The following is a 15,348-nucleotide window of genomic DNA, read 5'->3' on the forward strand; positions in this document are numbered from 1 at the left end:
GACATGGGAGCTCAGGAAATGGCGACCACTGAAGAACGTGACCTAATCTTATTATTTATGATGCCTCTAATTTTGATTTTATTTTCTCTAAAACCAATAATAGTCATATGGCTATTTGTGAAGGGTTTTAAGATTTTAAAAAAAGTTTCAGCATGATATATCTTGAATCCTAGACTCTGTAGAACTATATCAGGCATCTGCGGAGAGAAGTATATCAGTAGAGTTGGGTGACATCATATTTTAAAGTAGCTTGTGGTCATTTTGCGGACATTGAAAATTCCTTTGTGTAGAATGACAGCCCCGGTGAAATGAAAAGGACAGTGTGCATATATAGCACCCACACTTCAATTCTGCTGTGGGGTGTCCTTGAGCAGGCGCGACTAGTTAGTTGCATAGGCGGTGGTAAGGACTACTAAAGGCTGCCTGTTAGTTCCCCTTCCCTTTCAATACGGCACAGTGTATAAGACATTTTCTCAGTGTCTCATTTGAGCCTTAGCCACTGCGAGGACCCACTTCACAGAAGAGGAAGCAGATGAAGGGGGACAGGAGAAGTGGCTTGTCCCTTGTCATATGTGTGGGCAGGAAGTCATAGGCCTGGGTGTCGAATCCAGGCTGTCTGACTCTCACGTTCTCAGGCCGTCCATGCCGCTCCTCCACCTGTGAAGCACGACTTGGGAGGAGGATTAGATTGACCGCAGGCCACGTTTGTTTCGTCAGTTTCTGTTTTAAGGAAGATGTTTAGGTTCAGTTCTTTGAGTCCTTTGGAGCCTGTGGGTGATACCTCACTTAGCAGTGCTGGGTGGTATTGCCAGACCTCGGTAGGAAGGTCCTGGCTCTATAACCCACAGGATCTTCTGCGTACAGACTTGTTGTTGTCCCCATGGGCCATGTTACAGGTGCCTTATTTCCGTAAGGGTGACAGATTCTAGTAGTGCAGAGGGTAGATCTGATTTTCATGGTTTCCGTTTTCCTGTTTCCTTTTTTTTCTTTTTAAGGAAAGTAACTTTCTAATGTGAATCAGTCCCAATAAAAGAATAAAGAGAACAGAAAAATAAGTAGTTAAATCAAAATATTTACTCTTGGGGGTTCCCCTCTGAAAGAATACTGATCGGGGTTGATGAAGCAGAGGTGAGGCAGCAGGTTCAGACATACAGAATGACAGCTGCACAGGAAGGATAGACCGCAGCCCTACTGTGTGCATGGTCCCTGGAATTCTGTTCTCAGCACCTGATCGCCACTTTCCAAGGCAAACAGTGGGGTGTGAACTGAAGACCAGAACTGCAGTGAAGCCTCTCTCAGAAGCCGAGGCCCTGTATGATGCACAGAAGAGTCGATGACAGGGTTCAGTGAAGAGCAGCTCTTGTCCAGTCAAAGTGCGGGACTTAGGGGTGTGGCTGAGTGGTAGAGCGCATGTTTACTGTGTGGAAGACCCAGGGTTCAGTTCTTAACATATGCAAACACCCCCCAAAATGGTACAGAGTTGAGCTATTTGATCATCTTGCCTGTCTGAAACAAACGTAACGATCCTCCACAGGTGCCTGACATGAACCTAGGCCTCCACATACACATGTGCGTGCATTCACACATGTACACACAGTCACCTCAGTGAGAACTTAATTATAAAGGAGCCAATTATAAATTATAAAGGCCAGCAGGTATAGAGATCTCTTGGGATTGTCAGTTCCAGTCCCTTTGAAAACCCCACTCTGGTTTTCTCCATTCTGTTTCTGGTGAGGGCACAGTACATCATAGACACTATGCCAAGTACCTCTTAACAGCATGGGGGTTGGTTAGCTTCCCCTGGGAAGAAGAAGGGCATCATGGGCAGTCACATCTCCGCCAAGCACTGCTGTGCACACACCTCTGCTCGGTCCCTAGAGTGAGGTACACACGTGTAGATGTCACTGCTGAGGGCCGAGCTCACACATGATCCATAATCTCCTTTGTGGGCAGGACAAGGTAGCAGGGAGACTTGGCAAATCCAGACTTCTGTGATCTCTAGCCTGAAAGCAGCCTTATCTGAACCTAAATGTTGTGACACTGAGTGCCATTATTGACCCAGTCAGCGTGATAGGAATCTGTTAACAAAATCTGCCTCTTGCCTTGTCATCTGATAAAAACACAGGTTATCTTAATCTCTGCGGAAAGCTGCAGCCTGGACTCCTTATTACTGAATCAGGCTTGCAGCAGACGTGGTTTTACAGCAGGGTGGTTATTATTGATCCCAGTCCCCTTTTCTTTAGGTCTAGAGGTCTGGGAAAGAGCTTTGGAATCCTTAGGTGAGGATCTCCAATGGGAACCCTCTCTTGTGTGTTCTGCTTCCTGGGACAGAGTGAATGGGAGGCACCGTGGCTGTATAGCCTTCTGGCTAACACCAGACGTCTTGGCTTCTCATGTAGTTATTTTTGTTTACATCAAAGAGGCACTTAAGTCTCCGCCTCTACAGATGCAGTAAAAACTTACGGGCGTCTACTTTTAGTCTCCCACGTTGAATTACTCAGGTAAATGGATGGCAATGGCTTTGCAACCAGAAGCTCAAGGCTTCCATAAGGCACTGTTGGAGTTTCAGGGCCTCGCTGGAGTATCCATCCCATGTAACCCTGTGATTCTTGAAGCTGATGAAACCAGGAAGCAGCACAGTGCTGAAGCCCGTGTCATCCAGTTCACCGCCTTCCTGATCCTTGTGCTTTTTCCGTGGCAGTGTTTACATTACATGCCTACTGTATTTCTGCAAAGGAAAAAGTCAATGAATGTTGGCAGTTTGCCCCCCACCCCCTGAGACAGGGTTTCTCTGTGTAGTGCTGTATGAACTGGAACTCTCTGTAGCCCACTCAGACTCAATTGCCTCTGTCTCCCAAATGCTGGGATTAAAGGTGTCACCCCGAGCTTGATCCCCCCCCCTTTTAAAATATTTTATTTTTTTATTATGTATACAGTATTCTGCCTGCAAGTAGACAGGCAGGCCAGAAGACGGCACCAGACTTCATTACAGATGGTTGTGAGCCACCATGTGGTTGCGGGAATTGAACACAGGACCTTTGGAAGAACAGCCAGTAGCCAGTGCTCTTAACTGCTGAGCCAACTCTCCAGCCTGATTTCCCTTTTCTTAAGGTCACTTTTTTCATTCGCATTCAGCTTCTAATCTTCACTGGGAATTGGAATTGGAAACAGCACAACTTCTATGCCCTCCATCCCCATGTCGCAGTTCATAGATGCAGCTTTTACAGGTCAAAGAGTCCAGAATGTGTTCCCTGAAACTTAGGGAAGACGCCTTCCGGAATCACAGTGGTAGTTTTGTTCCTTCCAGGAGAAGCTGAGCACACAGGAATTTACTGTTGAACATTGTGCTGGAGAGAATGTGCCACATGACTAGTGTATCTTAGGCTTTGGGCTTCAGGCCTCTGGAGTCCGACAGTCTGGTTGTCATTGGCATCGTGACCCAGTTACAGCTGGCATTTGGGTAACTTCCCCCTTGGGGAGGTGCTGGATTTGGGGGTGGGGGGGTGGGAGAAAGGGAGCTTTCTCCGTCCTTGTCTTCCCCTTCCTCTTCTCATCACCTGACTTTGCAGAATTACTTTCCACTTTTCTTCCCACCTGACCCAAGTGTCCTTGAGATTTAGTTTATTTTTCCCACATTATTTTAGACACGGTTATTAATTTAGTCCCAGGTGGGAAAAGGCCACTGGAGTCATTGTTCTGTCCTGTGTAGGACACCGCCTTTGCTCTCTGTCCGTGTGCTTCTCCATCTTCAGAACCTCATTTAAGAGTCCTCCGGACTTCAGACCCCTGTGGCATCTTCCTTTTTCACCCTTTGTTAGGAGCAGACAACCTTAAGTAGAAACTTGTAAACCTCTGTTTCAGGAATGATAGCTGGCACCACGGGGCAGGCTCCATACCATCTTATTCGGGGCCCAGCAATCCCTCAACATTGTTTTGCTCCCATGCATTTGACAATGAGGAGAGAAAAGTAAAAGATGCCTTTTTACTAACAGACAGCTCTTGCTTTGAATTTGGCACAGATCGTTCACTTTTATTTTTTTGAGGCATAGTTTCATTCTGTAGCCTAGAGCCGTCTGTAACTCAGTACATTGCCCAGACTGGCCTAGGAGTCACGGCAATCTTCCTGCCTCAACCTCCCATTGTTGACGTGTGAGTTACCGTGCCCAGCATCTTGGTCTGAATTCTTAGACACAGAAAATGCAGCAAGTCAGAAGTCTTGAGAACTCAGAAGGGCAGCTTTTAAGTCAGCCTGTTAGTGTATGTGTGGGGCTTAGCAGTTCTGAACTCCAGACTTTGGCACGAGAGCACATTCCTGAGGTTGCTTCTAAAAAGAGCAACAAGGCCCTGTATGGGATATTTACATTTCTCTATTCCCTGATTTTGGAGGGCCAGACTTGGCACAGATTTTCTTCCGAATGAATCCGGCTTAGAAGACTTTCTCGTTGGTGTGATGAGGTGTTAGGTTCTTCTTGTCCCCTGTCCTTTGTAGAAGATGCTCAGGTGTAATCTGGATTTGTGGTCACACACTCAGATTGAATATTAAGTAGCAAATAATATTGTAAAGCTGAAAACTTCCCTGGATCTTCCCAGCTGTGGAATTCTGCCTAGACCTGACATTTGAACAAGTTCAAATCAATACGTCCAGCCAATGAAATTAGGGAAATTGAGGTTAGAGAAGTCACAGTGTGGGGCTGTAGTGGCAAGGATAGCTGGATGTTTCCTGTTGGAGCCTTATAAACTAAACAACTTGTTTGACTGAAAAATTTGAGTTTAAGTGAACATTCAAGTATGAGCTTTTTTTTTTCTTGAAATTTAAGTGCATCTTGAAGTATCTTTACAACCAAGGTAAGTCAGGACTTTCTGTTTGCTTTTGTTTTTGTTTTTACTTTCTGGGTTTGTTCTGTAGTTTCTTACCTGGAGATAACAAAGCATAAACTAGGTAACTTTTTGATGGGCCTTAAAAGCCAAAGTGGATGATTCAAGACCAATTTCCTCAGAGTAGGGCTTTTCAGGGACCGTCATGGATTGCAGTCAGCATCTGCTGTAAGAAGGCTCTTTGATCTCCATTTGTAGGAACAGTTGGGCAACCGTCACCTTTGCCCTTCGGTCAGTCCTTTAAGCTTGCTAGTCAGCTGCATTGCCAAATAAAGAAGGGCAGGGCCTCTCGGGTTCTTGGCTGGCTGTTGTAGAAACATTGCACTCAGTGCTTCAGAAATCATAACCAAGGAAGCAGCAATTCTCAGCCAGAGCTGCAGGGTAGGAACATGGGGGAGGCCTTCGAGCTTCCACACTGCACACAGTCTTCCCTTAGGAATAAAGAGCTAGTGGCTAGGGGTGAGCAGAGGCTTCATTGTGTTTAGAGCCTTCTAGTGTGTAGCCAGCATTACACACCACTGCCCTTGATAAAGACTAGGTAAGCTTCACGCCAGATACCATTGTTAACAGAACAGACAGAATGCGATTATCCTTTTCTGATCGTAACCCCCAGTCTCCCAGGCCTTTATTTGGGTCTCTCCCCTCTCTAGGCCCCAAGCCTTCCTTACCTGCTCTGTTTCCCATGCCCTCTGGAATCCTTCTTGCTGGAAAACCAGTTAACTAGTCAGACACTGATAGAAGCTAACAGATGCTTGAGGGCTCCTGCAGTGTTCTACTTAACACATCTAAAAAAGAAAAAAAAGTACAATTACTTTTTTTGCCATATATGGATTTATTAGGTAGGAAAAGAAAGTTTGAGTAGACAGTCTCAACCTTCATTGTAGGGCTTGACCCTGCTTGGTCTCATCAGGCATGTCAAACAGGACAATGGGAGTAAAAATGTGTGCTTGTGATGAGCCCATCTTCTCAAGGCACACCCTGGAGCCAGCTTGTTAGTAAGAGACATGTAGCTTAGCTGATCATGGTAACTCAGGACTTTAACTCTCAAGAGGCAGAGGCAGCGAATCTCTGAGTTTGAGCCAGCCTGGTCTACAGAGTGAGCTTTAGGATAGCCAGGGCTACACAGAGAAATCCTGTCTCTGTCTCTGTCTCTGTCTCTGTCTCTCTCTCTCTCTCTCTCTCTCTCTCTGTGTGTGTGTGGTGGGGGGAGGCGCACTTAGCTTTTCACTGAGCCGAGTGTGGTGAAGCCCCCACTCTGTTGTTTTGCCACCGTTTGCTGACAGCTTCTTTGCAGCAGCTGCTGGCTGGCCGAGGCGTGGGAGCAAAGGTTAATCCCATTTTGAGAGAAGTGACCTGAAGCGTGTTCACTCAACCACTAAGAAGACACCATGTACCATTCAGGAGCTCGTGGTGCCTCTTTCTTGTTCCTTTATAAACAGCATGTCTCTAGGTTTCCCTGGGATCCCTTAGAGGGTGTTTCTATTCTTTCTTTCCAGAATAATACTTGTGGAGCTACATAGGCAAACAGGTGGGTCTCAGTGTGACATTTAGAAGAGAATCTTAGAAATTTTCCTGATCCTTCCTATTTCTATTGTCTTGGGCTTTTTCTATATTTTCATCTTCACTGCCCGTGATGGCCGAATACAGTACAGTGCACGTGTATGTGTACATGTGTGTTCATGCGTAGTGCCAGAGATTAAATTCGTTGCCACACATTTGCTTTAGGTGCACCCTATCTGTAGAGCCATCATGGGGACTCACTTAGTGTCCAGCAGAGGGCACCCTCCTCTCACTAAAAATCACAGAGGTCCTTTCTCTCCAGGAATTTAGTTGGTTAGGATTTGCTGTAATCCCAGGATGTGTTGAAACAGCCAAGCTGGGAGCTTTGGGACACGTCCTTACGTTGCTTCATGTATTTCTACAACCACAGATGTTTCCTGCGTGGGTGAATTGTCTATCACGTTTAGCATCCCCTGGTTGATAGGCTACCCTACAAGGTGACACTTCTCTGTTAATTTCAGTTGTATTTGTTATGTCCTTGGTTGTATCCGTAGATAATAAAAAACTGTGTTCTTGAAGAGGAAGAACAGCTGCTCCCAGGGGCAGCTACCAGCCACCTGCCCACTGTCAGGCTTTCCCATATGGCTAGTTTTATCACGTACACATTCCCAACGGTGCTGCTGCTGCCGTGCTGATACTGACAGAGGTGGACAGGGGGATCTAGGAATTGTCTGGTGCTCTCACCTTCTGATGCCAACACGTCATTTACAGCTCAGTAGCTCCATGGAGGGTAATGGTGTTTAGCAGGGTGTGAGCCTTGGGCAGTAAAAGGCCTTAGAACACCTTCAATTATGACTACTCCTCATGCCTAGCCCGTGAGGTGAAAAGCAAACATTTGCAGAAGGAAGCAGTATTCACATTTTAAATGTGCAGATAACTGTGTAGACGTTCTTTGGATTAGAACAAGGTCAGCTATGCAGCTATGGGATGAGTCCTCTCCTTCAGGTCTGCCACCTGACACCATCCTTCTAGCTTAACCTTAGAAGTGTGGAGACTGTATGGTTTGAGACTGATGGTTTATGATTTAGGGGAGGGTTTTTATTTTCTTTTCTTTTGTATCCTCTAGATCATCAGATTGGATCTGTGGGGAAAACATACAAATAACAGCTTATGCTGCTGTTTGAGCAGGGTTTGTAGCTTGGTCATAGAGCACTTACAATCCATGTTTGGTTTGTTTTTCAAGACAGGGTTTCTCTGTGTAATTTTTGAGCCTGTCCTAGAACTTGCTCTGTAGACCAGGCTGGCATCGAACTCTGCTTCCCGAGTGCTGGGATTAAAGGCCCAAAAGATTCTATTCTATTCTTTTTCTTTGTTTGTTTGGTTTGGTTTGGGTTTTTTTTTTTTTTTTTGAGTCTGTGTCACTGTAGCTGTGGCTGTCCTGGAACTTGCTTGGTAGACCAGGCAGGCCTTGAACTCACAGAGATCTACCTGCCTCTGCCTCACAAGTGCTGGTATTAAAGGTATGCACCACCACTGCCTGGCCCTCTTTTCTTTTAGTTGGGAAAACTGATACTCATTAATCCCCTCCCCATCTGTCCCTCCCCTTGGAATCCAACTCAGGAGTCAACTGTGCTAGACAGGACTTACCACTGGGCTCATCCTCATCCATCCTGACACATGCTCCAAGTCTGCTACCCTTCACCTCCTTTGGGATGCTAGGGGGTGGGGGACTTGGAAAGAACAGATGAGCAAAGGGAATGAGATCTAGTCAAGGCCGTTACCCTTTTTCTTTAAGCTCCTTGTTCCTCTTCAGTGACCACAGCCTGGAGTTTGCAGACATCCAGTCTTCGCTGGGGCTTTCCTAGAACACTGCCAGATACATTAATCTCATAGCCAGATCAGAGAGAGAGTGGGTTTCCTGAAGTCCTAGAAATTAGTATACATTCTGGCTTGTGGTTACAGCCCTGGCTATATTTCTGCCAAGTTATGAGAGGCATGTGCAGGGGATTTTGGCACAGGTCCCTTTCTTATGCCTGCTGACTTTTCTCCTAACAGTTCTCCTGGGCAGCTCTGAAAAAGGAAGTGAGAAGGAACATCACCTTCAGGGGAGATGCAGGCAAGAGCTCCCAGGAGAGCAGGAAGGCTTGAAAGTAAGCCCTGCTTTTGTGAGATCAAATCTCTGGCCAGGGGCAATTGTGCTGGTCGCTGATGGCTACTGTGCTGTTGCCTGGGCCTGGTTGTGATAAGAAGTTTCTAAGATGAGAGAGGGGAAGGAAAAGCTGGGCTCTACCCTGTAGACATAACGGAACTGAGCAGATAAGAGCTGGGCATCTGTGGATGCCATAGGTAAGACCAGCTTGGGGAGGCTCAGTGTGGTGATCAAGACCCAAATGTTTCTAACAGTCTTCATGTTTCAAGTTCAAAATACAGTGAGTCTAGCTACCAAATAGGGACATTATCAGAAATATGGGGTAATGGGTGATATTTAAATAAAATCTGGAGAAAGATGTAGCACTGACTGGTTTCAGACTAACAGAAATCCACCTGCCTCAGCCGGGCGGTGGTGGTACACGCCTTTAATCCCAGCACTCAGGAGGCAGAGGCAGGCGGATCTCTGTGAGTTCGAGGCCAGCCTGGTCTACAAGAGGTAGTTTCAGGACAGGCTCAAAAATTACACAGAGAAACCCTGTCTCAAAAAACCAAAAAAAGCCGGGCGGTGGTGGCGCACGCCTTTAATCCCAGCACTCGGGAGGCAGAGGCAGGCGGATCTCTGTGAGTTCGAGGCCAGCCTGGTCTACAAGAGCTAGTTCCAGGACAGGCTCTAAAAAAAGCTACAGAGAAACCCTGTCTCGAAAAAAAAAAAAAAAAAAAAAAAAAAAAAAAAAAAAGAAAAAAAGAAAGAAAGAAAGAAAGAAAGAAAGAAAGAAAGAAAGAAAGGAACCCACTTGCCTCTTCCTCTTGAATGCCACCACACTGGCTTGATTTTTCTTAAGACATGTAGCCTGGATTAGCTGGAATCCTTGATCTTCCTGGAGAGACCCCCGAGTGCTGGGTTTGTAGGTGCATGCTACCATAGTCAGCTCTAAGCATTATATGAATTTAATTTTCTGAACAGCCACACAAAGAAGCCAGGCAGGCTATAGGTACACAAACCAAGATTCATAGAGAAGAAGTTGTTTGCCCTGTGTCACGCAGCTGGCAGCTGGTAGAAATGGCACTGCAGCCCACAGGAAAAGACATATTTCCTTTTCATTATGTCCTAATATTCAGTTGTTACAGAGTCGACTGTAACAGGTGAAATGATCTGGAGATGGTTAAAAACTCATGTCTGAGTGCAGACTGGACACAGGTACCAAACACGTGCACTGTACTGTATTTGGCCATCACAGGCAGTGAAGATGAAAATATAGAAAAGCCCAAGACAATAGAAATAGGAAGGATCAGGAAAGTTTCTAAGATTCTCTTCTAAATGTCACACTGAGACCCACCTGTTTGCCTATGTAGCTCCACATAGTGTCCCTGACTCCCCAATGTCCTCCCAATGGTCATTTGTAGTATACTAAACCAGACCTGGTTAGACCGGTTCTTTGATTTGCTCTTACAAGAACACAGGTAATGTTTTACCCTAGCTGCTGAGGGGACGAGGGAGGGAATAGCAGTTGTCATGCTTGTGAGGACTGCATTCACTTCACTGCTGTGTGACCTCACTAACGCTGCCTCTCACTGTTGGAGTATTGCCATCCATAGAAGAGGGTGGGGAAGAAATCTGACCCAAAGAAAAGAGAGGGAAAGACAGCGAAAAGATTGATATATGAAACCGGGAAGAAAACATTTGCGTTCCTTAGAATGAGGCAGTGTTTGAATATGAATTTAAGATGTCACGAGTGCCACCAGGGCGACTGTTACACTGGAATGAATTAAACATGGACCCGGGAGTCAGTTTACAGGATCGTCCTGCTAAATGAAGATGCAGATCTTTTATTCATAGGTCCCGCATCCCTAGATCCAAACGAAAGTTTACTATGAGCAGACATATTTCCTTTTCATTATGTCCTAATATTCAGTTGATACAGCGTCGACTGTAACAGGTGAAATGATCTGGAAGATGGTTAAAAACTCATGTCTGAGTGCAGACTGGACACAGGTACCAAACCATTTTATGGAAGCGCCTTGAGCATTGCGCCTTGAGCATCGTTGGATTTCGGCACTGGGGTATGTCCTACAGCCAAGCCCTCATTCCTCTCTTGCTGGTGTTGTTAGTGGGCCAGAGTGCTTTAACCTACAGGTCTCCCTCTGTTCTAGCCTTTTCTCCAGTGACTGGAGGGGACCCACTTTTGCCACTCTGCCTGTTTGTAAACCTCTGTGTCCATGAGGAAGAGGCAAAGAGCCCATTGAGGGTGACAGTGTTGTTCAGATTTGGTCCTTTTCCGTGCGGCACAGAGAGCTATGGTGGCTGTTGATTCCGCCAAGCTGTGCGATCATAGCCTTGTGTTATTGTGCAGGACCTGGGCAAGTCTAGCCTTGCCTTCTCTCGTTCACACTGATTGAGCAAACTGTTGTGTGGGCAGGAGAGCTCTGGCTTTGTGCTGAGACAGTCTCATTTCCGAGCTGCCTTCCATCCTCAGACTAGGCTCAGCTGTTGCATCTGGGCTCCCTGGTCATTAGTTTCTTGTGGTGTGTGTGGGAAGTGGAGGGAAGGGTAGAGGCAGCCTTGGGAAGGAGAGTGGGGTACAAAAGTGGTTCAGTACCACAGGCTGGATTGGTAGGGCGTGGCTGACTGCCAGGAATCAGCAGCAGAGGGATTATCTTTCTAATCATGCAAAACCCATAGCCAGAAGGGACAGAATTGCTTATTGATAAGCAGTTAGCATTGTTTTTCCTGGACAGAGGTGGCCTCCAAAGATTGTAGATTCTTTCTTAGTTGGTGCCTGTTGCTGGACCTGGTAATTAATTGTCTTTCCAGATAAACCTTTTAGTGAGTTTCAACCATCAATCACACTAGAGTCGCTGGGCTGGAGAGCCCTGTAAGATGTCCGGCTCCAGTTTTAAAGATTCTAACTCAGCAAGTCTGAGGGAGAGGCCTGGAATTTGTAGTAAAAAGATTTTAAAATTATATTTATTTATTTGCGACCAGGTGTTACTATATAGCCCTTGCTGTCCTGGAACTCACAGACATCAAATTCCCTCTGCCTCCTAAGAACTGGGATGTATTAAATTAAATTCTTTTAAAAAAGCGTACGTGTGCTTTGCATGCATGTGTACATGCATGTGTGCGTGCAGCATGCGTGTGTGTGTGTGTGTGTGTGTGTGTGTGCAGGGGCATATGAAAGGGTATCCTTCTTAGTCATTCTCCAGCACTTATTCCCTTAAGACGGGCAGCATCTCTCACTCAGCTCAGGGCTGGGCTGTCAGGCAGTGAGCCCCAAGGGCCCCCATCTCTCCCTATCACAGGGCTACAGATGTTATTGCTACATCCAGCCTTTTCAATGATGGTCTGAACTCAGGAGTTTATGTAGCGAGCCCTCTTCCTACTGAACTGTCTCCCTAGCTAACTTTTCATTTTTTATCCTGTATATTGAAGCAAAAGCCTTGAGCCTATAAAGCACACATTCTATCCACAGGCCCAGGAATCTACATTTATGACAAAACCCTTGCACGGTCAGTAGATCTTATTTCCTCAAAAACTGTCTTTGAACCTGGCCCCCTTTCGGAAGCAGCTTCTCCCGGCTGTGGCCCATTTTCATGCGTTCTTTCCTGAAGGGTTTATTGGCATCTCTGCGTTTATTGCCTGCTTTGTTCTTGGAGCCTCACAGTTATTGGAGTAGGAACCAGGTGGTTAGCTCCGTTTTACAGGGGAGGGGGTGGAGCCTGTGACCTAGGCTTGGGGAGAGGTATGTGGGTTGCCTGAGTCAGAGACACAGGTGGGGATTGAAGTCTGGCCTCGATGACTCTCAAAGCAGGCAATTTTCTGGGTTCTATTTCCTCAGCTTGTGATTTCATCTCTAATGATAGTTATTCCTTAGGCCTCCACCTGATGGTGCCTGGTTGAGCAGATCACATCTGACGCTGAAGCAGAGGAGCTTAAGGCCTGCGCGCCGATTTTATTAGCCTATCAAAGTGTGGGAATGACGGTCTGCTCCCCCTCTGTGCTTGCCTCTTTTGTCATTTCTGAACACATTTTAGATCAGGGGATAGAAATGCTTGCTTCCAGGTCGTAGGAACTCTTCTGATCCTCTTCCTGGTAAAATACCAAGTCCGAACTTCTCAGTTTAGCCCTGTTTCTTTGGCTGGGTGTTAGGGATGGAGTAGCGCCTCCTTGCGCAATGGGCAAGCACAGGTAGGAAAACCGGCTTGAGCTTCCCATGCCAGGCTGGATCCATCGAGGTCTCTCTGTGAACCCTGGCTGGCCTAAAACTATGTATCCCCACCTCTGATTCCTATCCATTGGATTATGAGCATGTACCTGGGTGCACTTTTTTCTGGGGGAGGGACACGGGGTCTCACTATGTAGCTTCGGCTGACCAGGAGCTCACTATTTAGACCAGGCTGGCTTCAAACTCACAAAGATCCCTCTACCTCTATCTTCCTAGTGCTGGGATTAAAGGTATATACCCTTAAGCATGGCATGGATCCACTTTTATTTTTAAATTTTCTTTATTTATTTAGTCAGTGTTGTCCCCCCCCAACAGGTTTGTGTGTGTGTGTGTGTGTGTGTGTGTGTGTGTAGCCTTGGCTGTCCTTGAACTCACAGAGATCTGCCTGCTTCTGCCTCTCTCGTGCTGGGATGTGTCACCATAGCCAGCTTTGGATCTACTTTTAAGGAGAAAAGAATAAACAAAAATCCTGCAAACTCCATCAAATTATTAAATGTTACTTAAAATTTCAAATACAAATCAATAATATGTTCTTTTAAAATTACAGCCTTTATCAATCTACAAAACCAACTTTACAAGTTAAATACAAATAAAACCACAAGACCAATACTATTAAAAGATAATGTTAATATTTTTGCAGTTCAGTATGACAAATGTATCTTTTACGAAAAGTAAGCCACCCTTTGTGAGCTGGGCTGCTTTAGGCCTCACCACAATAGGCCCCCAGTTTCTTCATTTTCTTATCACTGTTAGAATCACTGAGACGGTGTCATTGCATGATGCCCTCTGGCTTTCATTTTGTACACTAAAAACATATTTTTCACTTAAAATCCCCCTCTGTTCATTTCTTATGAGCCCAGCACAACAAAAGCTGTGCGGAAACTGAAGCCAGTGGGTGTGCGGCTGCAATCCTGTGGCAGGGCTGGTCAAAGTCGCACCGGGGCCAGCTGGAAGGCTCAGTGGGTGAAGGTGTGCACCACCAACTCGGACAGCCTGAGTTCGGCTACTGGACCCAGGTGGTAAAAGGAGATAACCCGCTCTGCAAGTTGTCCTCTGACCATACTTGTTCAGTGGCTTACATGTGCACACACACACACACACACACACTTTGTAATTTAAAAAAACAAAGTAGTCACCCCACCAGTCCAGACTGTGCCTTACGTGATTCTAAAAATTATCAAAATAAACATAAAACAAAAGCCTTCAAGCAAACATTTGTGGGCCCAATTTGAAACAAAACAAAACAAAATAAAAATCCAAACTGCTAAAGTCTGTTGGTTTTCGAGCTTTGACTGCTAACCATCTCCTGTTTCCTGTTAAAGAGTCCCATGTTTTAAAAGGAAAAGAAAACTTACCTCCTAAATTGCATTTATTAATAACTTGACAATTTCATGAAAGCGCAGAACAGTGTCACTTGAGAAACTGTGGTAGACAGAACCAGCTGTAAGTCGCTTACATCTCAGTCTAAAACGCAAAAAGACGGCGCATTCAAGTTCCTTCCTGCAAGTGAAAACTTCCCATTGAGTTCTCCTCTAGGAGGACTTTTAAAGGTCTAGGGAGGCCAGTTCCCACCCCACCGAACTGGGGAGATTAAAACTGGGCCTAGTTATGCTTGGTGCTTCTGCTTCTTGCTAGAGAGCGGTTGAAAAAGAAGGAAGACAACACAACAGAAGGCGCCATTCCAGCACCACACTGAAAAGAAACACAAAAACAAGAGAGCAGCATGTTTTGAACAGCTTGCGTGGAAAAAATATTGACTGGGGAGTTTGGACAGCACTGTTCATTTTCTCTCACCGCACTCATTATTTGTCTTAAGGAGCAGGAGCCAGCCACGATTTTGGCAAACAGGCCAGCGGAAGAGGTGGAGGGGTTGTGCGGAGGCTTCTTGCCCAGGGGGAAATTAGGGTTGAGACCCAGTGGCTCCAGGCCAGCCTGGAGTCTGGGGGAGGTGCTAAAGCTTCTTCCTCCTGGCCTAGAGTACCGTCTTTGGCTACCGAGGTTCGGCACCTATCACTCAAGAAGGCCCCTCTCCTTCAGAGCACAGCGAGCAGAGAATGAATCCCTGCCCATGTTTCTTTCGGCTGGGGAAAGGATGCAAGGGTTCCATTGGTTTTCTCAGCCCGCCCTTCTACTGGAGTCCAGATCCCCAGTTCAGGCACTGCAGGTCAGGCCGGAGCCTCCGCGCGCAGGCTAAACACTCGGTTCCTTCGCTTCCCCATAGCGGGCGGATTGGATTTAGCCCCGCCTGCCTGGGCACGGGGCGTGGCCTGGGCGTGGGGCGTGGCCGGAGCGCGGGGCGTGGCCGGGGCGCAGGGCGTACGGCGGCGACTAGTCAGAGGAGGAAGAACATGGCGGGCGCGGCGGGGCCTGGGGCCGGTCCGGGCGCAGCGGGCGGAGATGGAGATGATTCGCTCTATCCGATCGCGGTTTTAATCGACGAGCTCCGCAATGAGGATGTGCAGGTACTAGACTGGGGCTGGGGAGCCGAGGCGAGCGCGGAGGCGCACATGGTAGGGAAGCGGGAAGGCCGGCTCAGCCGTGGGGGCGGCTCCGGGGTCGGCAGAATCATAGTCGGCATTCGTTCGGGACCGGGGGCGGC

The 15,348-nt window shown here is 46.8% G+C and overlaps 1 protein-coding gene across 3 annotated transcripts in view; it reads left to right on the plus strand.

Annotated features, from left to right (window-relative positions):
* The first annotated feature begins 15,053 nt into the window (after positions 1-15,053).
* Positions 15,054-15,348, plus strand: part of Ppp2r1b (protein phosphatase 2 scaffold subunit Abeta) — a 34,958-nt gene continuing 34,663 nt past the window's right edge. For all 3 annotated transcript variants that reach the window (XM_038323470.1, XM_038323471.1, XM_038323469.2), the window contains exon 1: positions 15,054-15,211. In XM_038323470.1, the coding sequence (XP_038179398.1) occupies positions 15,098-15,211 (114 nt within the window). In that variant the 5' untranslated portion in view covers positions 15,054-15,097. The remainder of the gene's footprint in view (positions 15,212-15,348) is intronic.

The sequence above is a fragment of the Arvicola amphibius genome, chromosome 3 (assembly GCF_903992535.2).
Source record: "Arvicola amphibius chromosome 3, mArvAmp1.2, whole genome shotgun sequence".
NCBI classification, from domain to species: Eukaryota; Metazoa; Chordata; class Mammalia; order Rodentia; family Cricetidae; genus Arvicola; species Arvicola amphibius.